We start from the raw sequence: 17,499 nt of genomic DNA on the forward strand, positions 1-17,499 counted from the left end.
GGTAGACTGGTCCATCAGTTCTCTTTCAACACACATCTCCAAATGTTCCTTAGAGAGAGCATGCAAATGAGCCAGGATAGGAAACTGAAGAATGCACAAAGTTAATCAATTTGGGTCAGTTCTGATTTGAAACAGAACTGACAAATGAAGAGAATGATCAATAACAGGTAATCGCTGGGTATACAGAAATCACAGCAATGCCAGGAGCCGCAGCTCCCAAGTACTCAATATACTTATATCAAGCAGTGCAAAGGTGTCCGACTGGGACTTTAGAGGCGATGCAGATTATGTTACCAGTGTGCACTGTGAGACACAAGCAAGCAGATACTTGTACACATAGCTACCACCAAACATAAACCGCTTTAGTATGTTGAACAGAGCCAAGCTGCAGTGTGGACAATGAAACAACCTGACAGCTTCATGTTTACACTATCGCAGCCCAGCATAAAAATAATTATATATAAATAGCTGATGATGATATACCAGCAAATATTAAACTGCGACAAAAATATATTTTCTTTAGTTACAATTTGAAGACTCTTTAATTATAATCAGGAAAAAATACAAGGACATTTACATGTTAACTTAATTAAAAAAAAGAAACAAAGGTTTTTTGGAATTGTAGGCTTATTTTTTTTCCAAGGATAATTTAAACCTTAATAGTAACACAGTATATGCATAGCTACAATATTACCTGGCAGAATATGCTTAATTGGAGGATTGTTCTGTTAATTAAAAAGCAATCGGAGGCAGTGCTCAATTGTTTGTTTCACTAAAACGGATCACTCACTGAAGCTGGTCCAATCTTTTAGGGAAGTAACTACGTTATGTCTTAGACTTTTGTGAAATTTCCTCTTCTGTCATATTGCCGCATGTCATATCTGTTGTATTGATGTCAGAATCTGTCCTGAGTTACCCCTGGTATGTTGTAACTGATTTTTGTTGATTTGTATTTTAGTCGTTGCTACTCCTATCTGTGGTAACCCTTTATCTTGTTCACCATAATGTTTTTGTAAACATCCTGACACCAGCCAGGAAGTAGTTACGCTGTTTCTGAGGTTGAAAAAAAAAAATACACCATCTCTAAATTCTGCAATCTTCTTTAAATATTAATGTTTGCAGTAGGGTTATGTTTGCAATATTGCACTGTGTAAAAAGAAAACATTTAATGTGTCTGGTGATTATTTGTTATGTGACTTTCCATAATTTAAATATATTTAACCAAAACTTATATAATAATGTGTCATAGTGTGCATACTAAAGTGAAAATTACATCCTCCAAACCAAATAGCATACTGCTAAACATTAAAGTCGACCAGTCAGCTTGAAAAAAAACTAATTTAGCTTATTTTTCTATTTGCCACTGGCATTGCCTGACTAGTTCACCATTCATTCCAGTAGTATGAAAAGAAAGATGGACCTTCTAGGAGAGGAATGAAAAGGTAATTTTAAAAACGTTCCTCCCTTTAGTTAAATATGGGGTCAAATGGACAAACTCATAATTCTGTTTAAAGACACCAGATTGATTATGTTTTATTTAACAGCTTAATGAATCATGAACACTTAAATGCTTGTTCAGTGTAGTTACTACTTTGGTTACATGGTTTATTATTATGAGGATGTGTGTGAATACACAGTACAGTGTACTGTTTATTGCTAGCAGCACCTTTATGTCCCTTTTTTCAGTTTTTTATACCATGCACTTTCTGTTTCCTTTTCTTCCCAATATAAATGACACAGAACTTTTTTTTGGTGTGTTTTCTTTCTAGGCCATGTTTCCTCCATTTAGCCCAAATAAAGTTACCTGCATGTCAGATGATTGCCAGTGGGTCTGTTGGAGCTCCACTGCCCCTTATGTGCTTGGTTTCATCTACAGTGTGTATAAAGACAACATATTGAACACTTTCATAATCTGGGAAAGCAAGAGAAAATGGGAGGAATTCCAATGTACCACAGAAACAGAACATACAAGGGTGATACAGGAGGCTCAGACATGAGATAGAGGGTAGAGCGTGCCCTCCATGCCTTTATGTGCCATAGTCCATGACTGACCACATACATTGATCAGCCAGAACATTAAAACCAAATGCCTAATATAGTCTAGATCCCTCTCATGCTGCCAAAACAGCTCTGACCTATTGAGGCATGGTCTCCACAAGACCTGTGAAAGGTGTCCTGTGGTACCTGGTCCCAGGACGTTGGCAGCAGATCCTTTAAGTCCTGTAAGTTGCGAGGTGGGGCCTCCATGGCTCATACTTGTTTTTTCAGCACATCCCACAGATGCTTGATCGGATTGAGATCTGTGGAATTTGGAGGCCAAGTCAACACCTTGAATTCTTTGTCATGTTCCTCAAATCATTCTTAAACAATTTTTGCAGTGTGGCAGGGTGCATTATCCTGCTGAAAGAGACAACTGTCATCAGGGCATACTGTTGTCATGATGGAGTGTACTTGGTCTGCAACAATGTTTAGGTGTGAAATTAACATCCACATGAATGCCAGGACCCAGCAGAACATTGCCCAGAGCATCACACTGCCTCTCTCAGCCTGCCTTCTTCCCGTAGTTACATCCTGGTGCGATTTGTTCCCCAGGTAAACGATGCACACGCACCTAGCTGTCCACATGATGTAAAAGAAAAAGTGATTCATCACACCAGGCCCCCTTCATCCATTGCTTCACGGTCCAGGTCTGGCGCTTCCGTGCACATTGTAGAAGCTTTTGGCGGTGGAGAGAGGTCAGCATGGGCACTCTGACCTGCCTTTGGCTATGCAGCCTCATACACAAGCTGCATTGCACCGTGTGTTCTGATACCTTTCTATAGCCAGCAATTTGTGCTACAGTAGCTTTTCTGTGGGATTGGACCAGATGGGCTAGTCTGCTCCCCACGCGCATATGTGAGCCTTGGGTGTTCGCAACCCTGTCACTGATTCACTGTTTATCCTTCCTTGAGCCTCTTTTGGTAGGTACTAACCACTGCATACCGGGAACACCAAACAAGACCTGCCATTTTGTAGATGCTCTGACCCAGTCGTCTAGTCATCACAATTTGGTCCTTGTCAAAGTCACTCAGATCCTTACTGACTGTCCTCTTGCTTGCTAATATATCCCACCCCTTGACAGGTGCCATTGTAACGAGATATCAATGCTATTCACTTCACTCGTCAGTGGTTTTAATGTTGTGGCTGATCTCTGTATGATTCTACTATATTAACACGGTTTACAGTCTACCCTCCAGTCTCCACAGCACTACTGAAAACACATATTTCCCACAATTAACTTTCTAGTTTGCAGTGCAGGTATTTTAATATGTTTTGGTTTAAAGCAGATCACACATTGTTAAAATTGTAAATTATTGATTACTTTTTTTGTGTTTGCAGGATGTTGGCAAAGGACGAGCTTGTTGCCACACTTGAGAAATGTGTGGAAGTTTTAAAACCGTATTCTGGAAGGCAGCTTGGCAATACATTGAAAAAACTGAAGGAGTTCCTGGTTCATTTCCAGTGTCTTGAAGGTAATTGTGTAGAAATGCTTCCCACACTGCTGGCAGGAGATAGAGACAAACACATGGCAAATAGGGAAGGTTTAGCCAGTGTCCACCCACCTGTATATACACTATTAGTGCTTTCTCCTCCTAGCCATCTGGATTATATATACCGCTTTACTAAGGGATGTCTACTAAAGTTATGTAAATTGCTTTTTAGAAAAAAAAAATATATAGGAGCCAGCAACTATTTAATTAAAAATTTGAAAGGCACGCAAATATTTCTAGGGGTGGGACTATGCGCATTGGCTGGTATTTGCATCAAACCTAATAGGGACCACCAAATGATTGCCCACATTCATCATCATCATCAGTTATACATTGTCAGCTTACAATACACAACCTGTGCTTAACACATCATATCACACACTAAATTAGCCTGTACCGAAGACACAACTAGCCTCAGAATCACAGATGATTGTGTCGCCATTACACACATACCAGTCCACTCGGGAAACTTCCCTGCTCCTTCACCACCCCACGTTACTTGTCGGAAACCATTACAAACGTATTCTGACATTATAGCTTAATATTATTTTTGCATTGCACGTCACAGGGAAAAAAAGGTTGAAAATATTGCACCAATATACATGCAATGCACTTATAATTTAGACTAGCTAGGAAAATACATAACCCTAGCACTTCAAATAAGTTTTTTTTGACCAGCTTAAAATGCGGCTTCATTTGTTTCAAGGAGAATTTAAGATGTTCATGAGTAAAAGTCCTTTTTTTCCATTTAAGCCACATTCCAGAGTGAAGTGAACAAAGCTAAATTCTGGTAAGTTTCTGGTAAAAACTAATGAACCCCAAAAGGTTACATTTGGGCTAGTCATGAAGCACTACAACATTAATGTGTAGCAAGGCTAGTAAATGGAATACTTGAAGGTATCTGTGCAATGGCACATTATCATAGAAATATCTTTAGAACATGAGTACATAACACAAGACTATGAAGTAACATACTGGCCTTTTTTGGTTACAGAAAGGGTGACAGATACTTGAAATATTCTCCCATTAAATTTGAGGTGGGACTCTGACAGTATAAATACAACTTAGTTAAAAACTGCAAAAAAGATAGATAGACATGTATGTAAGTAGAAGCTAGAGTGCTGATTGTGGAGAGGTGTCCTGCCCCAAGAGTTGTGCACAGACACTGCCTTTATTCCTACATTTACTTCTTGTTTTGCTAACAAGCTCTTTGGCCTTTGCCATCAGTTAATGCTGATGCCTAGAAGGCAGTTATTTCAAATGTTTTTTAGCAGTAACTTCTGAATGAACTGTGTTGACACAGCTGTATTTGAAGAGTTTTTGGAGAAATCTCCAGAGCTCACCTTAACCATTTATTAACAGCAGATCACAAAGCAATTTCAATTCTGTGCATCAACATGGAAGACGCAGTTCAAAGCATATCTTTGGCAGATGTTTAATAATTTTCATATGTTTTTGATCCTTTCCCCAATTGCGGATTACATTTTTTTTATTATTTATTTTATTTGTATTTTTGGGGGGGCGGCACATCTAGATCTTTAAATGTTTTCTGTTTCTATGTATGAAGTCCCATATAAAACCTCTGTATGTCCCACAGTGTCTTAATAAGCTTGCGTCCTGAATTTCTTCAAGGATATAGCTTCACCTTGTAGCAACATTTAAGGGTAGATCGTCCCACTCTGTTAATGAATAAAAATGTATTTCTTCTATGGTCAATGTGCCGTTGCTAGACAACTGTTTGGATAGTTGGAAATTTCAGTATATATCTTTGTTATTGTAGTTGTTGTCAACATTTTTAATACACTATAAATGTAACCATTTATGCATCCTGTGGACACCATTTCCATTCCACAATTACAAGTGACAGATCTCTAGGAACTACCAGCATTATTTTTGCTCAGCTAGTTTGTGTGGACAGTTAGGCCGTTAAAAATGCAAGCATTCAATTCGTATAGGGAGAAACTCTACCACAAAAGGTGAAACAAACTTTGCGTCTTGTGCACCTAATCCTATTTTTATGCATGGCAGAATTTTATTAGCTCCTGTAGCAAATGGCAAGTGTGTCGCTACTTGGCAAGGCTTAGTCTGTAGTGCATTGTGTGGTGTAGGAAGATGGTTTGGACGGGTGGTTATATGCTTGCATGATGTTATAGCTCCCGCCTTCTGTTTCGCTGATTGGCTCACCAAGCTTGACTTGCCATGTTTACTGAACTAGTGTTGACTGCACATGCCTGCATAGCAGCTTCCCGGTTCAGCTCTGGTTCAGAAGCAGGGCAGGCTCTGTGGCATTGTGCCTCCTGCATTGCAGGATGGGGCTGGTGCAGAACTAAATAATTTAAATATGAAAACATTGATTACATGCAACATTGTAATGATATACCTGTCACTGCTGACCCAGCATTTATTTTCTCAACTTTATGGTCTGCACTGAGGGATAGTTTTGGAAGCTGTGTGTGTGTGTGTGTGTGTGTGTGTGTGTGTGTGTTGTATAAATTAGGATAAACCAAGCAGTATTTTAGGAGAAAAAATAAAATGGAGAAATTTTAGGCATCGCCCTAAAGTGAAAATAGAGTGTAGTGACCGCCACCCACCATTTGCATTGGATCTGCAAACCAGCAAACGTAGATGCATCTCTGCTTTGAGGCAGTTGCAAGGACCAGGAAGTGGTTGTCAACCTTAAAATGCATCGGTGAACGGAGAGGCATTTTGCAAATTAAAAGGCAGTTTGGGTCTCTTTTGCAGTTTGTAAATTAGCTTTACTGTCCCATTTAATGTGTAAGTAGCCTAACTGTTTCTTTAAAGTCAAGCCATGTTTCTGAAAGATAGGCTCCAATCTACTTAATTATGTAGGGCAAAATCCTTCCTTCCAGTGTGGGGTTGGGCCAGGAATGTCAATCTCCGAATCTGTAGAGATCCCATTCAATGGGACTCAATGGTTTTCCTAGTTGGAAGAGAGAGGCTGTTGGATCAGTACCCAGATTAAAGGGGGATACCCATACATTTGTAGAAGTCACATGGTCTACTTAAGCAAAATATACATTTTGTATTTTCTATATGGAGTGATGAGTATGAAGTGATCAAATGAACTTAGCCTTGTAGATAGACTACACAGTCTGACATGCCTTTTCATTCTGTAGCTACATCTCTGCACTAAGGACCAATTGCATTCCCTGTTCCACAACACTGGATTAGGGAAATGAATCTACACAAACTGACACTGGAACCATTTTTGAGTCGCAACCAACAGGTTATGAACAGCTGGCCCGAATGCATTGCTTCTATTTATTTACTTTGGACTATATCCCAAAACATAAACGATTGGTTAAAAAGATATAAATAAACTTTGCTTACAAAGCCAGCACATATAATAACATGCTGGTCTTGTAACAAAGCTCAAATTACAACAAAATGCAAACAAACAAAATACTTATTTTGTTAACTCCAAATCATTTCTTTCAGGAGATAATTTGGAAAATGTGGATGATGACGAAAGTTTACCACAGAAAGGACTGCAGAAAAAGACAGACCTTTACCAACTTCAGAGGGTCGGTATTAGTACATGGAATATAATATAAACCGTATATATTATCATGTTCACAAGGTTAGATATCAATTTACTTTGCTTAATTATAGTAAGGATTTAGAAAATACAGTGCAGTATTTCAGAGGTCCCATTAAGGTAAAGGTAGTTAGCATCAATGAAGTGATAGCATTTGATTAAGATTTAGAAATTAATGGTATTTTAGTAAGACATTATTTGTGCAGTCTTGTTATAAACTGTCAGATAAATACATAAGTACAATTTTGAGGAAATCCACTATGTGGTTTTTCCCTTTGCATGTTTGTATTCATAGAAATATCTGCATGTTTTAATGGGAGTTATTTTAGCTCTTATAAAGGAAGAAATTCATGAATGGTCCAGTATGATCTATGGATTGCACAATAACTGCTCTAAGGAACTCAGGATCTCACAGTATGTTATAGAATGTATAACGAGGTCAGACTATCCATGGGCAGAATTATACTTCTTAAAATGTATACTTCCTGAATTCTATAAGCGACATAGATTCAGTATTATTCGTCAATCTCCCATGGACCTGCCTAGAGGATTTTCACGAAAACTTGGATCCTTGTATCTTCTTATCTGGTATGACTGAAAGCCAAGAGTTATGTGGTCCATTATAGAAAACCCCTAGGAATAAGGAGACTTGGCTGTGCCAGAATGTCCTCTATACTGCTGTTCTGCACAGTTAATTTGTGTTACTCCATGGACAAGATCCGAGAAGCAGATAGTTCTAAAGTTCTTTTTTTAAAGAAATAAGTTCATGTTCTGACTGTTTAGCCCTGTAATTACAGGCTTGAAAGCCCAAGGGCAGATGAGGATGGATAGATAGATAGCTCTGTACATGAGAAACTGAAATGAAAAAGTGTGTAAATCTGTTGTGTTCTCCGACATCGTTATGTCAATGTGGCTGCTGGGGGCACTTTTCCACTGGAGACTAAGGGGCTCAATTAGATGTGGACGCATATGTAAGAAAAAAAACGAATGTTAAAAAGAAAAGAAAAAAAGCATATTTACTTGCATATGTTCAGTCAGATGCTCAAAAACAGTAGCATTAATAATATTTAATATGACCATGTAATAAAGTGGCATATACGCAAGAGTGAATAATGTCTTGACGGTGTTAAAAACAAATACAAAATGCTAATTTAAATTAAATCTGTTCTTTTCCCTTTTAAAAATCAATCTTTTGGAATTTCTTTTCCTGCAGTAGTCCAAATGGAAATGTCAGTGAAGTAACCTGAATAGACGGCAGCCACTTCATATATTATAGCCGCATTGCTACTAAATTAAGTACCATCAGCACGTAGCAAATCAGAAGCAGCTAGAAATTACTGCTAATAGTCCTCATCACATTTGTGGGCACTGCTGCTACTGTACACATACACCTCCTATTAAGCATATCTGTGGATACGACCACCTCTCTGTTCCAGTTAAGTGAACATGGCCCAACTGTACTGAGCCTACACTTGCCTGCTAATGTCAACCTTCTGCCTCTCCAGGCATAAGGAGACACAAGTCAGTCATATGCAATCAGCTATTTACGGAAATATATATGTACGCTTTTTTTAGTGCTCGTGCAGTATGGAAAAGCAAAATCTTACGCTCAAACTCTGAGTCTCTAAATGTTCATGTTGAGTGGACTTATCAAGCAGTATGTTTTACTGAACATTCATCATCCTTTTTGGAAAATCTAATTACAAGTAGTTGCGTTTAATGGTCTGCATTGTATTGTATGAACAAGAAGTTAGACTTATTTGGTTGGATATAAATGTACTGAGGTATTTATGACCTTAACGTTAGTTTCCAAGGAAACGTCTGCAAACGCCCCTCAAACACTCTTGTGTATATCAGACATGCATTCCCTTAAGTAAACAACTGGAAAAGACATCTGCCTCTTCCCCACTCTGTCTCAGACTTCATAAGATGAGAAAGCTCTGTAATATACTTTGTGCATTCTCACAGATAGCAACAAGGGACACATAAAGTGTCTGAAACTAGATAAGCCATCTCTCATTCACATATGTGGACTGAATGTTTTTTCTTTCATACTCTGCTACATGATCACTTTGAAAACATTGCAGATTTATATTTGAGGGCGCCAGTGGGTCAGAAGAACATTTGATTAGAACCTGATGCTAAAATGTCAAATATTGTTTAAGACAGCCTGTATCTCATATTTAATACATTGCTTTTGCCCATTTATAGACGCTATTAGAAATGAAAGAAACAAGAAGAACAAAGAAACTGAATAAGTTTGAATCCCTTCGCCTTGAAGTTGTGGACTTTCTTGATAGCTGTGTCAGGTGTGTGTTGACTGCGTGGTTTTATATGCAGGCTGTCATGTGATCTTGTGTTACAAAGCTTGATCAAGTCATCCGCTTGTGGCTGTCCGTCAATTTAGCATCATCCTGGAGCTGCTACTTAGAGAAATGACATTTTTTGTAGGTCATATGTTTTAAAAATTCCTTTCATTTTTGCACACTGTTTAAGGTATTAATATTTATGTTCAACATATTTTCTTTAGATTTACCACACAGATAACTTTGTTTTGGTAGCATGTCTTAAAAAATAGACTTTTCAATTTTTTTTATTATATATGTAAATATGAAAGTATAGTTTTCCCCTGGATTTCACCCAAAAAATATTTATATTACCAGAGCTACTACATATATATACTGCATAAATATAATATGATTAGAGGCCCCAGTATGTGTACCTTATTCAAGATATGACGGTTATATGGTCAAGAAACAAAGGAGTATATTTTGGGTTTTAATGAATAATTATTTTTTAACAACCAGACACAACTACAAATGTCCTACTTTGACAGAAACGCAGAAATACCCCAAATAACTGGAGCAGAATTTGTGAATATTTTGTACACTTCTGTATTTTTTGGGATCTCCTATCTTCTGAAAGTTTCTGTGAAAAAAAGGTTTTCCACAATACTGCTGCATACCAGTGTGTTTTTTTGGGTTTTTTTTTGTTTTTTTGCACTCCCTGGTTCTCCTCCCTGTGTCCCCCTACTGCTAGTTCTTAACAATACACTCCTATCACTGGCACTCTGTTCCAGGCTCCATTTACTGGGGTTCCTTATTGTCAAAGGTGGCTTTTAATGTGTATCCTATACTGCAGTGACTGGCAAAAGAGCCTTCACCAGCAGCTCCTTCCTACTGTATTGTCAGATTGTTGTTTTTTTTAAAGCTTTTGACATTTATTTAATATGCCAGCTGATCTATTATTATGGAGATTAAGTGTGTCCCTGTTGAAAATCTAACATTGTATTTTTAGTTTAGTTTTAAATATAAAGCTATCTGGGTTGGGTACCATAATCCGATGCAGAGAAACCCAAAACCTCATACCCCAACACGAGCACACCGATGGTGTGTTCCCTGACAGATTCTTGAGAGTGACTGCTGGTAATACACACTTCAAAGGATTCCGAATGTTGAACATGTGGGGAGCCTAGAATGACCTCTCTTTGATGAGCTATTGTATTAATCTTGCTGTTAAGGTGTTAATTTAAGGCGGCGCCAGATCTACAATTTACAAGCCTTTGTAAAGCACATTGTACAGCTCATGCCTCCTTAAATTAACACCTTAACAGCAAGATTAATTCAGTCGCCCATGAAATAGACGTAATTCTAGGCGCCCAGCATGTTCATTCATCGGAATCCTTTGAAATGTGTATTACAAGCAGTCGCTGTCAAGAATCTGCCTGGGAACACACCATCGGTGTGATCCTGTCTGGATATGCGGTGTCTGGTTTCTCTGCTTCGATATGTAGACTACTGCCAAGCTATCTAATAGTGTATTTTTGACATGCATCTAACTAGATAATAATTGTTTAGTGGGTTTTAAGCTAATACTTAACCTTTATTAGGTTTAAAATTTATAAAACATCCTATAATGTATGCCTAACAGCTAAATTAATGTCTACCCTTCCACTATAATAACACCCTAAAAATATGAAAAACTAGACAAAAATAAGAGGGTCTGACCTGTCTGTTATAATAGGTCTAACGAGGAGACTTTAAAGGCTAAATAAACTTTTTTTCTTATTTTTTGGGGTTTTTTTTGTGTGTGTGTGCATTTTTTGGGTTTTTTTTTTACATAAAGCAACATTGTAGCAACTCTTTCTCTCAAGGACAACTTGGCTCTGAGAAGAGAGGGGTACTGGCCACAAAACTTTAACCTTTTTACTTTGACCCCGGCTGTCACAGTAATCACATGGCTATGTACATTCATGTGCACTGGGCAAACTATAGGTGCGAGAAAAGGTGTAAATGCTGGGCTTCTAGTATATATTTTAAATGACCTTCAGTAAGTTTGAAACATCAGTATCACTGGTAATTGGATATAATTACACCAACAATACTGCTGACCTTTGTACATTGTACTAGAAATTACATATTACAAACCTGTTTGAAACCCTCCTAAATACGTACAATGAAATGCTAGCAAACTTTATGGAAATAAAAAGCTTGTATTCATGTACACACAACTACGAAGCTGGCAAGCTAATGGTGAGCTACCTTATTATCTCCTAATAATGCTTTATTAATTAGCAAAAATATGCACCACTGCCTGTAAAAAAAGAAAAAAAAAAAAAAAAAGACACATTCATATGCTAGAATCCATTACACTTAATCTATATTTAAATGGCTACTAAAATGTGATTACACTTAGAATTTTTAAAAGCTACTTGTGCTATCGTCATTCAATACCTGTATATCCTTTATAGATTGAGCCTAAAAACTAAAGGCTGGATTTATATGCGGGTCTATATTTGAGCCCTTAGGGGCGTTTAAATGGTTATGAGTCTTGCTTTGGAAGGGAAAGATGCACAGATAACAGTTCATTCACAATAGTGCTCATCATTACTGAACTAATTTATTAGTACAAGTGTTTGTTCAGTTCAGGAGGTGTCTAAGCAATGCAGTGTCCCTACTTAACACACACAAGGTTGGACAAGGCTGATGGGGCATGGGTTTAGCAGAGCAGCAGTCAGACATATTACCCTAAACCATTTATTATCCTAGTGGGCGAAACAGTTGTTCAACCTCCCAGACCCAAACAAAAAGGACTAGGACCAATAATCCATGGATCATTTGCTCCATTTTTTAGGCAGGGAGCCAGGAAAAAAAACTTTTGTTTAAAGCAACAGTTACCTCTTACTGGGGAAATATTTGCCTTCTTCAGGAAGAGGTAAAACAGCATTGATTTACTTTTATTTCAGAGACTACTTGGCACCTCCAGAAGTGCAGCTGTTATATGAAGTTGTATATTTTGGTGCAGCCAACATCCTCCGCAGGCATCTGAATGCTGTGCCTCGTATGGCACTGCACACCGCTCTGAACAACCCTTCATCTTATTTAAAGGTAGCAAGACTGTTTCATTTTAAAACCATCATTTATTTATATTATTTGTAAGGCTGTGTTTATAAGACAAGGTTGATTTGAACCTATTTATAAATTAAAACAATTGTTCTGTGTCCGCTAGAGCAACATTTGATTTGACAATTTTCCATTGCTCTCTTCTTATTGCTCAGTCCTTGGAAAATGAAGGCACATTGTCTAGTGCAGCACCTGATATTTGCATCACATACAAACTACATCTTGAATGTGGAAGACTGATTAACCTCTATGACTGGTTAGAGGTAAGTGAGTGACATGACCACACAATTAGCACATAGGCAGTTTGCTGTTTGTTTTGACCAGGCAGTGGAGGTTGCTTATGAAAAGTAGCTTAGGGCTGCCCTGTGGTCAGTGGGGTCCATAGAAAGCAATCTCACTTTCTCTGGCAAAGTTTGTCATACAAGCAAAGACAGCTGTTTTATTTATAATTAAATATTTCTTAAAATATATTAATAAGCAACCTAGTTTCACTTAATATATTAAAATATGTAATGAAATGTACGCTAAGCAAGACTCAACATTATTTTCATTAATACCGTTGTTTAAGTTCATACATGCAGCAATACCTTGGATCAAATATCCCTGCTCTAAGATAATATATAGAAAGTTGACATAAAACCTGATTTAATCACCTGTCATAATCATAATACACTTGATTGCAAAGCTACTATAAAAAGCAATGGAGCTTTAAAGAAATTAATAAAAAAAAAATGTTACTAACTAATAACATGTCCTTTTTTATTTTTCATGTATATATCTGCAGGCATTTGCAACAGTTGTCAATGCTGGTGAAGAGAGTGACTCGGATTCCCTGAAGCAAGTGGATGAAATGACTCAGTATCCTTTTATTTGTCTGTTTGAAGTAGGTAGAATGTGGAAGCAGCAGCTGAACATTTAGAAATGCTGCACATGCAAAGGCTTGTTCCCTACCCCAAACTTGGATGCGATTCTGTGTCAGCTCATTAATAACATGAACAGGCTCAATCTTTAAATCCTCTTTCTCCCAGATCGGCTTTCGCTTCTATAATAGATCAAGAATAATCTTGGCTGAGTGAGCAACATATATCTGTTTTCAAACTTTAATTTATATGGAGGAAACTAAAAGAGCTGGAACAATCTCCAGGACAAGGTGGCCAAAATGTACTGCTGGTGCCCAACTTTTGTTTGGATATTCAAAGGTCCTAACTGGTGGCTCCTTTAGAAGGTTGTACAACGTTTTGCCAAACCCCGTTGTGACTTACAAGATTTCTGATTTCCAACAACGCTGTGTTGTCACATGTCCCTATTGTGAAGTTGAAAACATTTGCTCCATCATTACTGGTTTCCACAGCAAAAATTAAGTAAGAAAAGGGTAGTGCTACACTATGGAGAAGGTTCTCCTGGAAACCACAGACCTCCACTGCAGTGTGGATTTTACCTTTTAATAATATCAGTTCAAGAAACATAAGCATAACAGAACTTGTACTATCTTTCCCTCTCTTCAAGGAAAAGTACTGACAGTAGCTAAATTAATATGTTTTACAGAGTCTTTTTTTAAGAGTTTGATCACAGATCAACTGAAATCCTTAACTCTGTTTATCAGTGCACGTTTCATCAGGGCAGTTTCTGAGTTGGAGCTCCTAGGCTTCGTAAAGCCCACGAAGCAGAAGACTGATCACGTGGCAAGACTGACATGGGGTGGCTGTTAGCGGAAGAGAAATATTCTTCAAAATTGCGATGAAAGTAAATAAAAAAAATCTAGTTTTGTAATTTTTATGACATTTGAAATACTGTGAAGTAAACTGTACAAATAAAAACAAACCTGGCAATAACTAAAGTCAGACGTGGTTGATAATCAATTATTATACTCCACTATTTACTAGGAATGAGCAAACATAAAAGCATATAACAGCAATAGCAAGCAATCTTTTTGCTACTGTTTATCACCAAAATCAAAGTAGATTTCGTCACAAGAGCAAGGTTGCCAGTCACAATCATTTCTATATTTCACCACCCTACATTCTTGTTGGTGCATAGTGTCATAATCTGTATGGTGCCATTCAATACAGATCTGGTAGGGGAGAGAAGAGAAAGTGGGGGAGTTGTGAGAAGCATGTACGGGAGGTCAGATGGGCCAACCCACCCCCTCCCCCAGAGGGGATATACCAAGCCCATCACAATGCCATTCTCCAACACTGTGCTGCACTCTCCTACCTGTTCTTGCAGATTTCACTACCTGGTGCAATGAACTATGGTAAACAGTGCATTTAGAAAAATAATACATTACAAGTGGACTAATGCGAAATGTGCTGTTGTGAAGATCTAATAGTTTTGTGATACATATTAAATACGTTGGGCCAAGAAGTTTATTCAGCATTGTATACAATCTAACCTCATCCACTGCCACCTTATATTACAGGTGAGAAAAATCTAAACACTAGAGCTATATGTTGGACACTTTCCCGGTGACAAATTCACACTAATGGAGACTCTTAGAGAGAAAATTGCATGGTTCAATTTTCTTACAAATTCGCAATATAGCTTATACCTCTGAAATATGTATAACCGATTACATGTAGACTTCCAATATGCAGTGTGGGTCAGAGTCAATCTTTTGTGTCTGGTAAAATAGATTAAGATCCGGCTTCTATCAACCTAGTATTCCTAGTCCAAAAGCCAGCACATGGCATGCTAACCAAAATAGTACTATTTGTGATCCATACCTAAATACTATACAACACCATTCAATATATAACCACTCTTTATTGTGGTATTGGTTGCAGAGTGTGTCAGGTGGATTCTTCTGATAACATTGTACCACCCATACATCCCAACATCCAATTCCCTGGCAGTGGGATGGGGGACGTGGTCAGAGACCCCCATAGGGCTGTGTTGCCTTGTAAAGTGATGGGCTGCCCATTAGTTATCTTCCCTCCCCCAACATTCTCACTAGTGAGACAAACATGTCCTCAGGTGGTGGACAGTGCCCTAAATTCAGGAGTCCCATTGAAACTGGGACAATTGGGAGGTATGTAAACCTGTTCTTTTGGAGATTGTTTCAGACCTGTCCCATCTCCATGTAGACCTTTGTTCAGTTCCAGTGTTTGCTATGAGGGATGGGAGGTTCATATTGTTAGGGATGTGCACAGATCCATTTGAAAAAAGATTGAAGGGAACAGAGTAATGAGGGTGCGTTATGTATGCATACAAGCATATGAAAATGTAAGTTACATTCTCTTAGTCTGTTTAACACCCGTTTCCTGATCTATTTGTCTTCCTAGCATTAATAAATGATCAATGTGCCTGCTGATACAATTTTAAATGGATTTTCAAAATGGAATAATCCACTTGCTTATATAGTTAAATTATTATTAGCTGGTAAAATGTCATATTGGGAGCATGCCCACGCAGTTAGAACATGTTCAAACAAATGCACTCAGATGCAAGCCTGCAGGGACACGCAAATATGCCTGTCAGAAGGTGTATCTGTTGAAGGTGCCTTAGGGCTGATGCCTAGATTAGCAGACTTTTGCAGTGTTTATAAAAAGTGATTTTTGCACTTACGTTAAATCCATTTTTCAGATTCCATCTATGAGACACTGCTCACCATGGGAATATAGAGGTAACGCTGGATCTGCGCACTTAAGCGTTACTAAGCACGCAGTTCAGCGCACACACACGGCAGCTGAAGATCCTGCTTGTAGTAAAGAATGACCATCTTCTGGTTGAGGTGGAGACCTGACACCACTTTAGGCTGGAATGACCATTTAATGTGTAGAACTGCCCATCCTTATAAAAGATCAGGACAAGAGACTTACAAGAAAGAGCCCCCAACTTGGAGACACTCCTGGATGAAGGAATAGGAAGGATAAAAAAAAAACATCTTTCAAGTAAGAAACATGAGCTTGACTGGTTCAAATGGTTAAGCTGCAGATAGGACTAAGTTGAGATCCCATGGTGGTATGGAAGGAACATAAGGTGGCTGAACTCTGAGAACTCCATATAAATTCAAAGATTAAACAGAAATGCTTGTCTGCCATATCCATCTCTCAAAAAAAACAAAAAACATCCAAACTTCAGGGCACAAAGTTACAACTGGAATATCATTCAGTGAGAGGAGGAGCCTTTTCCCTTTGTTAACTCCTAAATGCTTCTATATCCCCATGGTGAACACTGTCCCAAAGAATAGATGATAGAGAATACAAAGCATTAAATAAATAAAAACTGGAAAGCATAGAGCCAGGGTTTTTTTTATTTCTAGTATTTGCTAGCATCTATTGAAGGTCTAGCTCTAATTATTAGACTTCACTGCTTCTGCTGCCATCATAGCAGCAGATTTCTTATAGTGCAGTTGCTGCAATAACTTAGGATTGTTACACACTGCTGTTGAAATACTGCATAACTTTCTTTAATGTAAGTACAATGCACGCAAACGCATCCCAAAATAAAACCCATTCCATTTTACATGTCCATATATGCACAAGGTTTTCCATTTCAGTGCATTTTGAAGCATATCTTTGAACTTTGTCCCCCATTTTACAGTAATCACTGGGGTAGCAAAACACCCAACACCAATGGTACCAGAGTTATTCCATTATCCCCAATACTTGCAGTCCAGCACTTTTCAGTGCTCCCTGGTAGTCTTTGCAGGCCCTTACCATGCTGTTGAGCAGTGATGAGCAATAGCAGCCATCAGAGTCTTCACCTGCAGCCCCTAGCTTAATTTATATTTATTCTTCACCTGCAGCCCCTAGCTTAATTTATATTTATTTGTCATAGCTTGTAACATTTGCTTAACATGCAGGCACAATATTACAAATAAATGTCCCTTTAATAAAATGTATTGTTTTAACTTTATTACCTAGATCAGGGGTAGGCAACCTGCGGCTCTCCAGGTGTTGTGAAACTACAAATCCCAGCATGCCTTGCCACCTATCTACTGGCAAAGCATGCTGAGACTTGTAGTTTCACAACACCAGGAAAGGTTGCCTACCCCTGACCTAGATGA

At 38.2% G+C, this 17,499-nt stretch overlaps 1 protein-coding gene across 2 annotated transcripts in view; it reads left to right on the forward strand.

The window, feature by feature from the left end:
* Positions 1–14,328, forward strand: part of ORC3 (origin recognition complex subunit 3) — a 62,371-nt gene extending 48,043 nt beyond the window's left edge. For both annotated transcript variants that reach the window (XM_075202751.1, XM_075202752.1), the window contains exons 15-21: positions 3,379–3,512; positions 6,990–7,075; positions 9,301–9,398; positions 12,335–12,476; positions 12,647–12,754; positions 13,276–13,349; positions 14,095–14,328. In XM_075202751.1, the coding sequence (XP_075058852.1) occupies positions 3,379–3,512; positions 6,990–7,075; positions 9,301–9,398; positions 12,335–12,476; positions 12,647–12,754; positions 13,276–13,349; positions 14,095–14,200 (748 nt within the window). In that variant the 3' untranslated portion in view covers positions 14,201–14,328. The remainder of the gene's footprint in view (positions 1–3,378; positions 3,513–6,989; positions 7,076–9,300; positions 9,399–12,334; positions 12,477–12,646; positions 12,755–13,275; positions 13,350–14,094) is intronic.
* The last annotated feature ends 3,171 nt before the right edge of the window (positions 14,329–17,499 follow it).

The sequence above is a fragment of the Mixophyes fleayi genome, chromosome 3 (assembly GCF_038048845.1).
Source record: "Mixophyes fleayi isolate aMixFle1 chromosome 3, aMixFle1.hap1, whole genome shotgun sequence".
NCBI classification, from domain to species: Eukaryota; Metazoa; Chordata; class Amphibia; order Anura; family Limnodynastidae; genus Mixophyes; species Mixophyes fleayi.